Source organism: Hesperophylax consimilis, chromosome 1, assembly GCF_061612785.1.
Source record: "Hesperophylax consimilis isolate HC1 chromosome 1, BYU_Hcon_1.0, whole genome shotgun sequence".
NCBI classification, from domain to species: Eukaryota; Metazoa; Arthropoda; class Insecta; order Trichoptera; family Limnephilidae; genus Hesperophylax; species Hesperophylax consimilis.
In genome coordinates, this window is record NC_142836.1 from 23,107,557 (window position 1) to 23,123,367 (window position 15,811).

General features: G+C 33.5%; 1 protein-coding gene across 2 annotated transcripts in view; it reads right to left on the reverse strand.

Annotated features, from left to right (window-relative positions):
• Positions 1 to 113: 113 nt before the first annotated feature.
• Positions 114 to 15,811, reverse strand: part of LOC149426471 (estradiol 17-beta-dehydrogenase 11-like) — a 126,926-nt gene continuing 111,228 nt past the window's right edge. For both annotated transcript variants that reach the window (XM_089631124.1, XM_089631116.1), the window contains exons 6-8: positions 12,848 to 13,095; positions 5,077 to 5,193; positions 114 to 3,754 (exon numbers count right to left, since the gene is read on the reverse strand). In XM_089631124.1, the coding sequence (XP_089487250.1) occupies positions 3,571 to 3,754; positions 5,077 to 5,193; positions 12,848 to 13,095 (549 nt within the window). In that variant the 3' untranslated portion in view covers positions 114 to 3,570. The remainder of the gene's footprint in view (positions 3,755 to 5,076; positions 5,194 to 12,847; positions 13,096 to 15,811) is intronic.

The window sequence follows — 15,811 nt, forward strand, 5'->3', positions numbered from 1 at the left end:
ACTTTAATACGTGTTTGTACAGTGTTTTAGGTTTTATATTTTTTGTAAATTGATTATGTATGATTTTTTTATAGAATAAATAATTAATACACAGATACTATTTTTATCTTGGATTTATTCAACGGAAATTACATTTTTTTCAACAAATTTAGGTACCTAAGGTTAGGAATCTCTACCCAACAGGCAATTAGATAAAAAAAACCATATTTTCAAACCCCCTAATATAATTTAACAATACAAATCATGGTTTTACCAAAAATAAGAGAAAAATGGGTAACGTTATTTCATGAGTAATCTTAATTCGAATAACAAAATTCAGATTAAGCATGTTCACAATAATCACTATTTTAAAATCACATTTTTACCTAATATACAATTATTATTTAATTCATTTCTCACCACCAGGGTATCGATTATCTTCTATCAATTATCTCCTATCGATTATATTTTTGAATATTTAAAAAATACTCATTCAATGAAAGTTTAAAAAAATATATATTTTATGTAAATTATCTTACTCAAACTTTTAAAATAGATTTTGTGTATTTTATTTTTAATGATCGCCAAATTATTGAAGAGAGGCGAATCTTGAACCAAAGCAACCTTGTCTCATGGTCTACGGCCTCTCGGTGGTTCTTCAATATATATATGTTCTTTGTACCATGTAAACCTGGTCAAACCGCCTTACACCACTATTTCAGTGGCAGTCGAACTACACAAACGTTGATCTATAAGAACAATGATACAACAATAATGATTTTATAAAAGTATCATCTCAATTAATCTATATATCATCAATGTTGATGTTCAAATCAACGAAGATAGTCTTTCAAGGCCAAAAGAAGTTCTCCGTGGATGAAAGCACTTTAAAAAATGTATTTCTGGAAGGATGGCAAAACGTTTTACCTATTGGACAGGTTTCAAAACTAAGTTAAGCAGATCTTTCTTTGCAACAACTTGATAAACTTTGATTTATAAAAAAATACTCATTGATCGCATTGAAAAAGAAAGTCAAAATCTCGACCTTAGAATAAACACTTCCAAGGCTCTATTAATGGCAACCAATAGTCGCCATAATCACATACTTTCCAACGATTTGACTGACCTCAAAACGTTGCACCAGTTTGTCTACCTGGGCTCCAATCTTAGAGACGAAGGAGGCTGCGACAGTAGACATAAGTAGGAGGATTTATATGGCATCAAATGTCGTGACTTGCCAGATTTTTTTTGCTAATCAGATCAATATTAAAAGAATAAAAGTTTATATGGTATTGGCACTTGCAACATAAGAGAAGCAGAATGAAAACAAATATTGACCATAATAGCACATAACCCGAAGAAAATGAGCCATACGAAGAAAATGAGTGCGAAGAACAATAAGCATAGTTTAAAAAAAATACAATTATTACAATTTCAACCTAACAATATTTTAAAAGTGATGATACTGTGCATTGAAAAACTAAAGTTATCCGTCTTGAAAATCAATTCATTATTTATTTTATTTCCATAATCATCTCAGGTAGGCGACACAATATAGCGAGCTTATGGCGTACGCATGTAGCCTTACACTGTACGCATCATGGCTTGGTCTATCTCTCGCATACACTACCAATGCGAATATATGGCGAGCGATACGCTAAATTGGCCAAGCCACGAAAATATAGCGCTCTTATGGCGTCGTCTGTCACAGGCTTCAATGTAAAGTTAATCTGATTATAACTATTTCAGATAATTGATAGATAAACATTTATGTTCAGTAACTTGCATATATTATTTATGTATTTTACAGTAAACAAACATCCACCTTAAATGAATTGAGCAAAGATTAATCTTAATCGTCCTATTATATAGGTATTTATTATAAAATAACAAAGTAAAACAATAACTCCGTAAGTGCAGTTCACAATGTGGCTAGACTATTATAAAAAAATTGTGATGCAGGTAGGTAATATCAACAAAAACAGTGACAAAGTTCAAGTTATGGCAATGTTGTAGGATTCAATCAAGTTACACCGACAATTTTAAATTTAAAGAAAAAATAGCATAAAAGAAAATAACAAAGAAATTTTTCATAATATTAGTGTCAAAAGTCAAAACAATTTTTTCAAATACAAGTTTTATAATAAATTATGATAATATTCAGGATCGTGTACCAACAGACATTGACTTCATCGCATATATCTTTTTTGTAATTCTTTGAGTCATTTTTGAAGGTTAATATATATTTTTACTTGACGTAATTGATTGAATCAAATCATCTCAGACAGTGTAACCTTGCAATTATTTAATTTACCTACATCCTAAAATTTTATCTGAATAAATTAATAATCAGAATCATATCGAATCATGTTGTGATGTATGCTTTATAACCGATACAAAATCAACTAATTTTATTGATTGCTGTTTCTGTTTAAAATGACTTGCCTAGTTTTTAAAATGCTTCGGCAAGTTTTCCGGCAATATATGTAGGTACGAGCACGTTCATATAAAAAATATTCCAATCAATTTGTCGTTCTTACAATTTCTTGTTGAAACTGTTTTAAAATATAATTTAAGCATTTTTCTTATTAATTAAGAACAATATAATTTATTTGTGCGTAGGTAGGTGTTACTTGCGTGACATTTTCAAAATTGGAATAAGGAACTCCAGTGAACAATACTACAAAAATATATATTCATGGTTAGCAAACGCCGATTCTCAATATATAAGTATTATTAAATACATAATCATGACTTTTTAGAATATATTACAATTATTAGGTGTAAAGTAAGTACTTTTAGTTGTGCGTTATCGCTTCCTAACACCATGCATACATACATCATGTATCTCACTGTAAAAGGAAAGAGAAAGACTATTATTATTAGTCCGTCTCAGTTTAGTACTTGGTTGACTTTGTTGATACAAAAAGTAAGCTTCTTATGACGTCACGAGGCTCCTTGCGACGTCACGTGCGTTTTAGCGGCCATTGAAAAATTAATACTCTCAAAATTATTTTAACTGCGAGTATTAAAACTAACAATAAAAATGAAAATACTGGTTTCAAGTTGGACTGTCATTATTAAATATATATATACAGACTGGAGTTCCATTTAGATCGCATGTTTTGTGTGTTGTGAAAAATAAATAAATCTTTTTTAAATTTTAATTTCAAGCGATACCCATAACATATTTAACAAGACGAATATATTTTTCTTTGTTAGAAATGTGTAATATTTTGTGATTCTGTACAAACAAAATTTCTCAGTTTCCATCTTGGAAAGTCAAGTTATGTACATTCCGTAATTTTTGACGGACTAGTTTTATTATATTTTTGAAACGTGGCATAATTGCAACATTATATACTATTTGTGTGAATCTTAAAGTAGGTATCTCTACACGTTAACTGCTCCATAAATATATAAAAAATATTAAGTTTAATATCAATTGTCTTTTCTTAAATACCTTTATAAACAATAAACTTATCTCACGAGAAGCCAAAAACGCTGCAAATAAATCGAAAGTCCACAATGAGCGACTTGGCCTAGGTTTTCTTCTATTCGTCGGATGTGTTTTCCAGGGGTGTGCCAGAGTTAGGGCTGCCTCTCGGTGGTGATGGTCCTCCTGACCGGCATCTCGCTGGTGGAGAGCTCCTTCTTCCCCTGGAGGGTGTCGATGGCCGCAGGGGCAGGGGGGGAGAGGGCTGAAGTGTCGTCAGGAACTGCGTCGGGAACCAGACGCGACAGGAAGCCGGATACGCAGCCCCATGGGAACATCCTGAAATAAAGAAAAATACATTGTAAGACATAAAAAGTAAGTGGTACGTTACACGACAAAACAGAACATTGAAGAAAAACATATTATTTAATCATGATCTGTTTTGTCACTGTTCTGTTTTATCAGGTTGTATCTGAAATATTAACTCAGAAGGATCTTTATATCAAGATAATATTCCACTCAGGAACGTGATACAAATGTAGGTGCTATATTTAACTCAGAAGGATCTTTATACCAAGAGTATATTCCACTCAGAAACGTGATACAAATGTAGGTGCTATATTTAACTTAAAAGGATCTTTATAACAAGAGCATATTCCACTCAGGAACGTGATACAAATGTAGGTGCTATATTTAACTCAGAAGAATCTTTACACCAAGAGCATATTCCACTCAGAAACGTGATACAAATGTAGGTGCTATATTTAACCTAGGAGGATCTTTATACCAAGAGAATATTCCACTCAGGAACGTGATACAAACGTAGATGCTATATTTATTAATTAGGTAAAATAAATAATAAGTTTTTTAAATAAGAGCTGGAACTTATGGTTGAATTGCCCCAAGAAGCGTATCACTCTGCCACGGACGTCTTCAAACTATCACAAAGATAATACATATTATTATGTAAAGCACCACCTTATACAGGGTGTATCGGCACGTACCCGACAAACTTTAACCAGCTATTCCTTAGCACATTTGGAGTAAAAATGTTATGGGCACTTTGCTGTCAGGTTACATTTTTTTTTAATAAAAAAATTATTATTTATATTTTCACCACATGTCACCAATGTTTATCCTTTGTCAAAGTTTGAAAACCCATCTGGCAATATTTTGTTCGAGTTTCGTTGAATAATGTACGTACGTACCTACGTTGGCGCGCTTTTACAATCACAACGAAATGGCACGGCATCATTCGTCTCATTTTTAACTATTATTATTTAGTGTGTACGAAAGAGCGAGGACACTTTTTGACACACTTGCTAATAACAGCTGCTGAACACGAGATACAATGCAAATGACAGTGACGGTGTGTGGATTTTTTATTTATTTTTTGTTTTTAATGGAAAAAAATGTTACTGGACAGCAAAGCGCCCATAACATTTTTTACTCCAAATGTGTTGAGGAATAGCTGGTTAAAGTTTGTCGGGTACTTGCCGATACACCCTGTATACATTACCTACATCATTAATTATTAACAAATACAAAAATGAATACCGTATTTATTTACGATCTTTCCGATCAGATTTTTCAAAACAAAATCGAAACGAGTCAATTTAATCTTAATTCTTATAACTAGCAGTAAGGAACCATGTATTTACCATTTGATAGCCAGCAATATTTGCAGATATCCAGGAATGATGGCGAACTTTTCATTGCATCGTACGGCTTTGATGATTCTGTCAGCAACATCGTTTGAATTCAGTTGGGGGACGAATCTGGAAAACGATAAATTAGCGAATTAGAAACAAGAAGTAGTAAATCCATCCTCAACCATCTTTATTTAAAATTTACATCGCATGGCGGATTTAGCCTTCTCAACAAATGGTCTCAACCGGTTCCGGTTCTTAGTCATTTGTCTCCAATCCTCAGGCCTTCTCATCCTGCCCCAATATTTTTCAGTCAGTCAGTTCACCTCTTCTATAGTCTGTCTCTGGATTACTTTCGCTGTTGCAATCGCTTGATCATGCTTTCAGTGTCATTAAATGGTCAATCAACGCCATTCTCATAAATTAGATTGTTTGATCAGATCAAGAGAAACTGTAATCAAATCTCTACTTGATCACCCGACATCCAACCGCCGAAATGACGGGCCGTCAATATAATGCTCAGGTAATGCAAAAGAAACGTAAATGCATTCTCATGTTTTGAAAAAACAGTGACGAACCTCAAATATTATATATAATAGTCGAGTGGTAAAGTTTCCGACTACCAAGCCGAATCAAATCGTGCGCAAGTCAATTTCATTTGATTAATTTGTGTTATTTCACAATTTATTAATTAAAATTAATATACCTATATTTTTATATGTACTTGCGGCACGTTACAGAGTGGAAGTTACTCTCAGCATCGTCCTGGTGTAAGACCACAATTCAGAATTGAAAAGATGCTTGAAATGCATTGATGTTTGAAATGGCTTTAGACGTTTATGGTGACCATATCTGAATAGCCAGGTACTCCCCCACGTTACCCTTCCCCATCTGCTTACCTACCCCGCTACCCTTCAGCCTCACAACATACCCCAGTTGGGAATACCATATTCTCACTGGCTCCAAATGGTTGGGAGCAGTTGGGACACTTGTGTGGCATTAATATTAAAAAATAAACGTTGTAAAAAATCAAATAACTGTAATGTACAGATTTTTTTTTCTGTAATCATTGTAAAAGAGTTCGTCATTTTTATAATAAAAAAATATTAAAATATATTTTATATTAAAAATATATTAAATTTGTTAAATATTTACGTAATTGTAAAGAAACATATTTAACAATAAAACGGTGAAAATAGATAAATGGCAGACATGGTGTTATTAAACGAAAAAGTTGGGAGATATCAGTGAAATTTCTGCATTTTTATCTCAAAATCACGATTTTTACAGAAGTGGTTCTTTAGCATTACATAAGCATTATTAATTTGCACTGGTAAATGTCAAAATGGCGGAGATGTGACAAGTTGAATTCTGTTAAGGGACTAATTAGTCCTAAACAAATTTAAAAAAGGAAGAAAAATAAAATAATTAATAATAATAATAACGATTTTTACAGAAGTGGTTCTCTAGCATTACATGAGCATTATTAATTTGCACTGGTAAATGTCAAAATGGCGGAGATGTGATAAGTTGAATTCAGTTGGGGGACTAATTAGACCTAAACGAATTTAAAAAAGGAAGAAAAATAAAATAATTATTAACAATAACGATTTTTACAGAAGTGGTTCTCTAGCATTACATGAGCATTATTAATTTGCAGTGGTAAATGTCAAAATGGCGGAGATGTGATAAGTTGAATTCAGTTGGGGGACTAATTAAACCTAAACGAATTTAAAAAAGGAAGAAAAATAAAATAATTAATAATAATAATTAAAATAATAATAATAATATAAAACGACCGTAATATTATTTTAGTATGGACTAGCTGACGTGTACTTTTCTCTATTTTCTATGATTATCATATCCATGTATTATATATGTAAACCTTCCGGAAGAAATGATCTAAATGATAGTGAAAACCCTATCAAAATCAGTTTAGGAGAACTAAGCACACAGACATAGAAGGATAGTGACTTTATTTTAGTTTTATAGAGATTTAGATAACACTATATCCGTACTTATATATTGGCAGCGAACATGCAGGGTTCAAACATATAAAAAATAAACAAATTTAAAAGGTAAACGAGTTTTTCGTCGCAGGTAACCCAAATCCTTGACATTGCGCTTTGAATGCAATCTTCATTTAACGAGAAAGCGTGTTTGGTAATATGTACGTAAGCAGGAATGGGTATAATCTTTAAAAGGATTCGTATCACTTATCCTTAACTACTAACATAAAACAGTTTAATAATTGGAATGCGTTTTTGATTTAAAAAATATACACCACAGTTCCCCTCATTATACAGGGTTTTCCAATAAGAGGTGTTATTTTGATATTCAATCGTAAAAGATCAATGGTTTCGTTGCTTGTGTGGCACGTAGCGCCGTCTTGTTGAAAGTAAGCGTTGTCCAGATCAATACCATACAATTCCGGGCATAAAAAATCATTAATCATCTCTCGATAGCGCAACCCATTCACCGTAACTGTTGCTCCAGCCTCGTTTTCGAAAAAGTAACATCTACCGAAATAGCTTGCTATTCAAAATAACACCTCTTATTGGAAAACCCTGTATTTCGTAGATCTTCATGATGGAAACCACGTTACGAGCTAAAAATAATTCCGTTGAATTAGAAATTTCAGACCTGTTTTCAAATTCCATGACGGCAGAGCTTGTCAATGTGACTTGTTTCGTTATTTTTTATGTTTAATTTGATATTTAAAGATTTCATTACTTCCGAACGAAATCTTGTTGCCAGCTAAAACATTTGATTTGAAAGTTTGAACTAAAAAATTTGTCGAGTAAAACTATGCTACAAAAATTATTTCTTATTCTGTACAAATATTTTCTGTTTTTATAGTAACCAATTGATTTTTGTTGTGTTTTTATACAAACGCGTACTAACGATTACACATTCGCGAAGATCAGTCAAAGATTAGAAGTAATGTCTGTTATTTGCATATAATTCTCATTGCTTCACTGTTTATATACATATTTATGATTATCATTTTAAAAAATACAGATGGTTATAATTAAAGATAATAGATTATAATATCTCAGGACACAATAATAATGATACCTACATCAACACCACTTGTACTCGGTTCTCAAACTATTAATATATTTTTTGTTTTCAAGTTTGATGGTCGTCTGACACTTTATTACGGCAAATTGACGCAAATTACTGCAAAAAATATGTATTTGAAATTCACAATGCACGAAAAGTACAATAACAATATTGCAGTATAATTTTAGTCAATGTTCATAGTTCGCCAATGGAATTGATTCATATTTCTTACAGTTTAAAGTCTTTGAGAAAAAAATCTATGTTCCCGGGTGCAATGTCCGATTAAATATGCTAATATTTATTTATGAAAATGTCCTATTCCCACCAGGATGTTTGTGTTAAAAACTCAAACAAATAAACACTCGGTGGTATTTTCAATTATACCTAAGTGTTTTAGCATTTTATCAAACAATAAAATTTTGCAGCTGAAATCTGGGATGTACGAGATGTCAGCCCTTATTTTTCAGAAACTCTGCTGTACCTGTTCTCATAAAATTCTGAATTCAATATTCCACTCATTTTCGCGACAGTGCCATACGTTGTACGTACATGTACAAACTATTATTAAACTGTATTGTTAGACTTAATACATTTGTTTCATCGAATTAACCTTAGAACAACCTTAATTAAAGACGCGAATAAAACAGGATAACGTAAATGCTTGGAGACAAATATACGCAAATTGTTATTGTCTGAAATACCAATTCGTTTTTTTACCACAGAGGACAGACGCAATGCTTTTAGGAAAGAAGCATTGTGGGGATTGGTTCCCATTAGTTGTGTATTCTTATGGTATGTGTGAATAATTCGTGTACGTTAAAACAACTCACCGAAGATTAATAGTAGTTGTACCGTTATATTAAATACGTGATTAACAGAGCTTTACAGACTGATAATAATTAAATTAATTGAACACTTGATTGGTGAAGTGTGTGGAATGAATTTTTCGAGACACGAGGAAATTAATTAATTTCGCCGGAGCAATCGGCCTATTATATTGACTTACTTTAAACATGTATGTTATTTGGTCATTGCTTTAACTACTGATTCATGTTATTATTTGGAGTAAAAATGTAAGTGAAATTTTGGTCTCCGGTGATCTTTTTTTTTCAACTACATTACTTTAACTACTTTACATTTCACTGTTAACTTACTATTGATGTTAACTTATATTGATGTTAACTTCCGCATGTTTCCTAATAGTCTTGTATTTTATGTGTATTACAGACTGTGTCCTTTACCATACACTTGTAACATAAACTACATATTTTTAGATACATCTTTAAAAAAAGAAAAGAAAAATCATTACATTTTACAACGTTCAAGGCTACAGTTAGAAATGTTAACAGTCTTGGAAAGGTTATTACAGCGCTATGCTCGTGTCATGTTATGCCGAGCCGGTGCGTATGTTCTGCTATTTGGGATACGTAGCAGATCATGGTGCCGTCTATGGCTGTTGTTGTTCGGTACGACCCGGAACAACTTATAACATTTTAACAGTCTTGGAAACGTTATTACAGCGCTATAGCTGGTGTCATGTTATGCCGAGCCGGTACGTCCGTTCTGATATTTGGAATACCTAGCAGATCATGGTGCCGTCCATGGCTGTTGTTGTTCGGCACGAACAACTTATAAAATTTCAGGAAGTATGGGAACCGAACGGAGCCGGAGTAACAGGTAACAGGTAGATACAAGACTTAATTGAATAAGTTCTTTCTCTCACATACACACAAGTTAGTATGTACCTAAGTATAAATGACCTATTAACCTATTTCCTCAATACCTGCATTTACCACACTTACGCCAAGTAAAAGTGCCAATACCTGTTAAATAATTTGTAATTTATAATAATCTTCTATTTGTGTATACAGGTATACATTATTATTCAATTTAAACAAGGGTTTATAATTTTATACTCTCTTTAAACGTAGGTACTTTGACATCTTCGTTTATGCCTACGTTTATACCTACTTTTTTCAACTTTAAATCTAGTTGCTATATTATTCCAATACCATTTGTTCGCGCAATATACATGGGATTGTTAGGTATGCATCCACAGGCTTAGTGGACAAGTGTAATGTCAATACCAAATCCTGCAAATGTCCTACCTACCCTTTTACCCATCCCAAAATGTCACCATATTAAAAATATTGTTGCGACACATGAAAAATCTGACAAGTGGAGTCAGTTGCTTATCAGAGTTCGGAGTGATAATTAATATCAGACAGGGCGAATATACATATAATTTGTGAAGTGAAATCAACTAATACTCCTGGAGACGTATGATAGTCATCAACGGGTGAGTCCATCTTTCCTGCATTCCAATCTGGGCTTATCTTGTGCTCCAGAAGCCCAGATTTATACCTTTGATTATTGCACTGTCCATCGGGTTTGTCGGATGCATATATCGTCCCATACCTATCATTCGGAGTAGTTTGGGACTGGTCCTTTGGGCGTGTGGCATATCACACCACCTCTAAAATATATAGTGGAGTCGCAGCTTCGCGACACCACCATTATTAATAATATATTATGATCACAATATGTTTCATTACACAGACTTGCCCTGTTATTCTTCTTCCTTTATAAATATGTAGCAAAGCATAACATTTATTGAAGTGAAACTTCTTTACGCGCGTCATGCAATTTCGAGGACCGGAGTAAAACCGACTCATGACCGTCACGAAAAACCGTGATCATTTCGCTATAGGAGCCTAGCTAATATTATATACCAAGTTTAGGTCACTCTCCAAACTCAGCTTCGCGGTCTAGAGGCAGAGCGCCCGACTGTCGTCGTGAAGAACCGAGGTTCGATCCCCGCTTTAACTATTTTTTTTTTCTTTTTGTGATTTTTTTAATACGAGGAAAAGTGATAAAATGCTCACGTGCTGCGACTTTGTCAGGCATACATATAAGAAGATATCTACATGATTTGTAATAATGTAGTAAAAAAATACATAAATTTGTTAATTTTAACCGAGAGTCTCCCGAAATGTCTAAATCCATTTAGTGAGACTCTAGACCGGCAGGTGTTCACTCGAGTAAATTATTTTTATTTTGAATCATTAAAATTACTAATCAAGGCCGATAACGCGACTAATTACCCTCGCAGACGTGCGTGACAAGTTTTTTTAGTAAAAAACACAGCCGTAAGTGAGTTTTTCAAAATTTAGAAATGTTTTTCAAAATCATACTCCATACGGGTATGAGACTGTTAAAACACGATAGATCTTTTCCAAAACGGACAAATATACGGAAATATTTTGAAAAACGACATATATGTCTTCACACTGCCGATATATCTTCGATTTGACCCTATATAAAGCGTTAACGAGACGTTATGTGATATTATTCATTTGCCGTGTTTGAAAACGAAAATTTGTCAATTGAGGAGTACACGTTGTATACGCGGTTCTCGTCGCGCGAGATACCTTTCCTCGCGGTCTAGAGGCAGAGCGTTCGACACTCGTTATGCAGGACCCGGGTTCGAATCCCATATTTTTATAACTTTTAATTTTTTTTATCACATGCTACTTATAAATATGTCAATATTAGGAATCTAGTTAAACGTTCATTTGTTAACAACACGCCTATAAATAAATTTATGCTTTTTAAAACTATAATGTACAGCATTCTGAATAATAATTATATGAAATGAAAAGAGAGAGAGAAGAATACTAAAAGTTTCCCTTCCGTCGTGCGTAGGCTTGCCACACACTGTATTTTTTTTTGGACATAATTGTGTACCTGTTGACATCAACTACTGCGGTCGTTTAACAGGTTTGGATTAAGATGAACGAAACAAACAAAACAATGGCACATCAATTTCGACTTTTGCAAGTCTTTATACTAACTTCACAAAATTGTAAGTATCATTTATACAATATATATACCTAATAGAAACAAACGGAGCCTAAACTATTATTAGTATGAAACTGCGCACAAGCCAATATCGTTCTTAATACTAGTTCCTAAAACGCATCTACGCATGGCGGCCCTCCTTCTTTGTTTCCATCTACACACAAAACGCACCATTTTCTTATTGCTGATATACAAGCCATCAGTTCCACTTTTTAACGACTAAACGAACTAAAAGAATAAATACGAGGGCTTAGAAGCTTATGCGGAAGTTGAAGCGTAAATCCAGATAAATGCGTGAAAGGTAGACAGAAAGATTTTTCCTCCGTGCTAAGAACTATATTCTTACATAATCTCACTGCATCCATGATGAAATTTAGTGTCCATCTACCACAATAACTTCTGAGCAAGATTTTCTTCCTGCTTTCTACTTTTTAAAAAAGTAAACCTCGCGTCAATATAAACATTGTTTTTAAATTCCTCTCATTTAATAAATCAAAACTAAAATATCCTCCGAAATCATAAGATTTGTAAGTAGGTACTTAAATACCCACCTACTTAATTATAAACCATAAATATTTGACGTAACATTTTTTAAATTTAAAATTAGAATAATACAGTTTGTCCAAAGAAACATCATCAATGAAAATTGTTTTTGCAAGCTTTCGTCGGGCCGGTAGGTACCTACAACCTAATATTGATTGTTCCGTATTATTATCCACGATCATTCGAACTCTGGCGGTAAAAAGACGTAGTATCCAACACGGCAACCATCTTGAACCGGAACGTAACAAATAAATTTGCAGACAGATGAAATGCCAGTTAATATAGGAGAACAAAATAAAAATATATTACAAACCTGGAGTGCACATCCTCGAACATCCCCGTACTGCGGATGAAGAATGGGCAGATGACGGTGGTGTGCACGCCTTTGACGTTCATAGCTTCCAGTTCAGCCCGCAGTGCTTCGTCGAAGCCCACGGCCGCGAACTTCGTGGAGCAATAGTCCACCAGCTTCGCAACTCCCACGTGGCCGGCCATGGACGCGATGGTCACGATGTGCCCGTCCTGGTTCTCCACCATGTCGGGTAGGAAAGCCTTGGAGGTCTGGAAAGAAATATAAATTAGATTCAACATTGTTTCCTCTGTGAGTTCGTCCGTCCATCCATCCGTAGGTACTGGGTACTGGCATGAACTTTGCGAAATTGGAACCGATGAATGTCTTGAGGAAATAAGAAACTCCAGTACAAAATATTATGGATTAAAATATATTTATATTCATATAGTTCAACAAATGCTGGTTCAGAATATTTAAGTTTTATTATATATCGTAGAAATTATAAATCTTCATTTAAAAACGAATAAAACACCATCACATTAAAACACACCGTTTGGTTGATACGACTGAATCTAATGATTCATCAGTCTACGTGAGTAATATATATATGGTTTACAATACCCACACCAGGGTTGCCAATTCGTGGAGGATTCCCCAGATTGCGATTTTTCAAGTATACCTAGTGTTTTTTGCGGGAAGAACCTTTTTGTGTGGAAAATGCGGGGATTATGGGCATTTCTTGACCATCCAACCATATTGAAAAATAATATTTACAATAATTGTGAGCACGTACCATATTTCGAATTGTATCGCAGTAAATTAAAAAAAGTCTATGTTGAATGGCCTGAACGAAAGATATAATCCGAAAATGAGTAGATACGATTTGCGATTTTCACGGCCAAAAGTATTACGGTGATTTGTTTTTGGGGTATTATGCCGAGTTGCGCTACCTCCTTCTTTAGCCAACGTTTCGGACAGCATTGTAGTGAGTCTGAATTTATTCTTTTGTCAATTTATAGAACGAAAGTTGAAGTCGAAAACTTTGTTTTCTATTCCATAGATTCTGTGAAATAGATCAGGTGAGAATTACATTTGATTTTTACGGGGTAGGTACTAGTATTAATAAAAAAATTGTCAAGGATCATCTTGCTGCTGAGAGTTCTGTTGAGAAAAAGGTAGAGGTTGTAAATGTGTCAATGAATGCACTAAGACATTCCTGAGTGGGATTCGACCTCCACAAAGGTTCTCTACAGGTTGTTTGCACGCATTCAATTCATCTCTTCCTCAATTCACCTGGGTTGCAATTGCCTTTAATATGTACTACTGTATAGAATGTTCTTCTGAATCTATATTGTCTCTCCTCTGGCCCCAATAACCAATACAAAACGGATGAGAATACTGCTCTCGTAAGTAAGTAAATATTTATATTGTGCTGTAAGGAGTGTCGAGGGTATTTAGAAACATTCAATATGCAGTAAAATTAATAGTCTAACAAGGGTTTTCTTAAATCAATTACATCAATTACATTAATTTTAGACAAAATTATTTGCTAAAATTTAGTAAAATTTTATCGCTTTTTGCATCACATACAAAATGAAAATAATTCTAATAAAATTTTTCTCTGAATAATTTCGACTAGTGCAATCAGAGGCAATTAACCTACTTCACGGAGATTAGCCGATTTGTAGATTTAGTACAATTATTTACCATAAAAACCGAAAATTAAAACAAATGCATTGCTCAATAGCGTCTTTCTCTTTTACGTTGTGTCTTTACAGAGTAAAATATGAAGTTTTAAGTTTAAGACGAGACAATACCATAAAATAAAGCCAGAATCTAAACGACATAAGTGAAGCACCCGTGCACAAAATATGCGATGCGCGGCCCCTGGTGTGTTGTACCAGGTACCACTACCCTCCTAGTCCTGCTGGATTAAAAACTTTAAAGGTTTAGGTTTTGACTTAAGGCGATGCACTACGTCGTGTAATATTTTGAATCGAGCCGCTATCAATAACAGCCCTTACGGAGATTGCGATAAGGTTTAAATTCCCGCTTAACACCATCCGCCTGTTTTGATTTATGTAAGAAAAAAACATGGCCAAAAAGTGCCTTTTATTTTATTTCAGGCATAAATATTAATTTTTTTTCCGATCATTTTATAAATAACTTAATTTTCCACATTATACAATAAAATCATAACCGAAAATTGGTTTGTAAGTAGGAGATTTTGAACTTTAAAGCAGTTTTCATAGGCTTATCTAAAAAAATATTATTAAACTTATCTAAAAAATACTTGATTATTTCAAAGGCGATGCATTCTACTCGCAGTATTTAATTGAAACATCTGAAACATTTCTAGGCGACCAAATTTTCAAACCAAAGACACATAATTTTGCATTACTACGCAGTGCATCGCCTTTATCACGAAAATGGCGTAATAAAAATGATCCAAACATTATTATTATATTCAAGTTTGCTACTGTCCCGTCATAAATGGAAATACTGGTTTAAGTCAGTGATACCGATTTCGGTAGAGCTTATTATAATTTGCGATAAAATCTACTGACTAAAATTAAATTAATTCGAAAAGTTTTTAACATCAGTTCTATTCTAGGTTAAATTTCGGAACTATGGTGTTAACTTAATACAAGAGGCGGAAACATTGGATTATTGTAGTAAATGATATTTTATTGTAATAAAATTCAAAGATTGTCGACTAAATTAGGTATTACAATATTTTATTTGCGACCCATTATTGTGTATACATTTTCAAGGCGACTGTCTAGTTACAAAAAAATCAATTAAAGCATGGGTATTTTGTTAATTGCAATTTACACTTAATATTGTGGTGTGTTTACCTTAAAATATTGTCACATACTCACAAACGTCTAAAAAAACAAATAATACATCGGTTATAGTCCACTGGGAAAAAAATAACAGCTTTTAATAAATTTATTCATGTGAAAAAAACATTTCAGATGAATT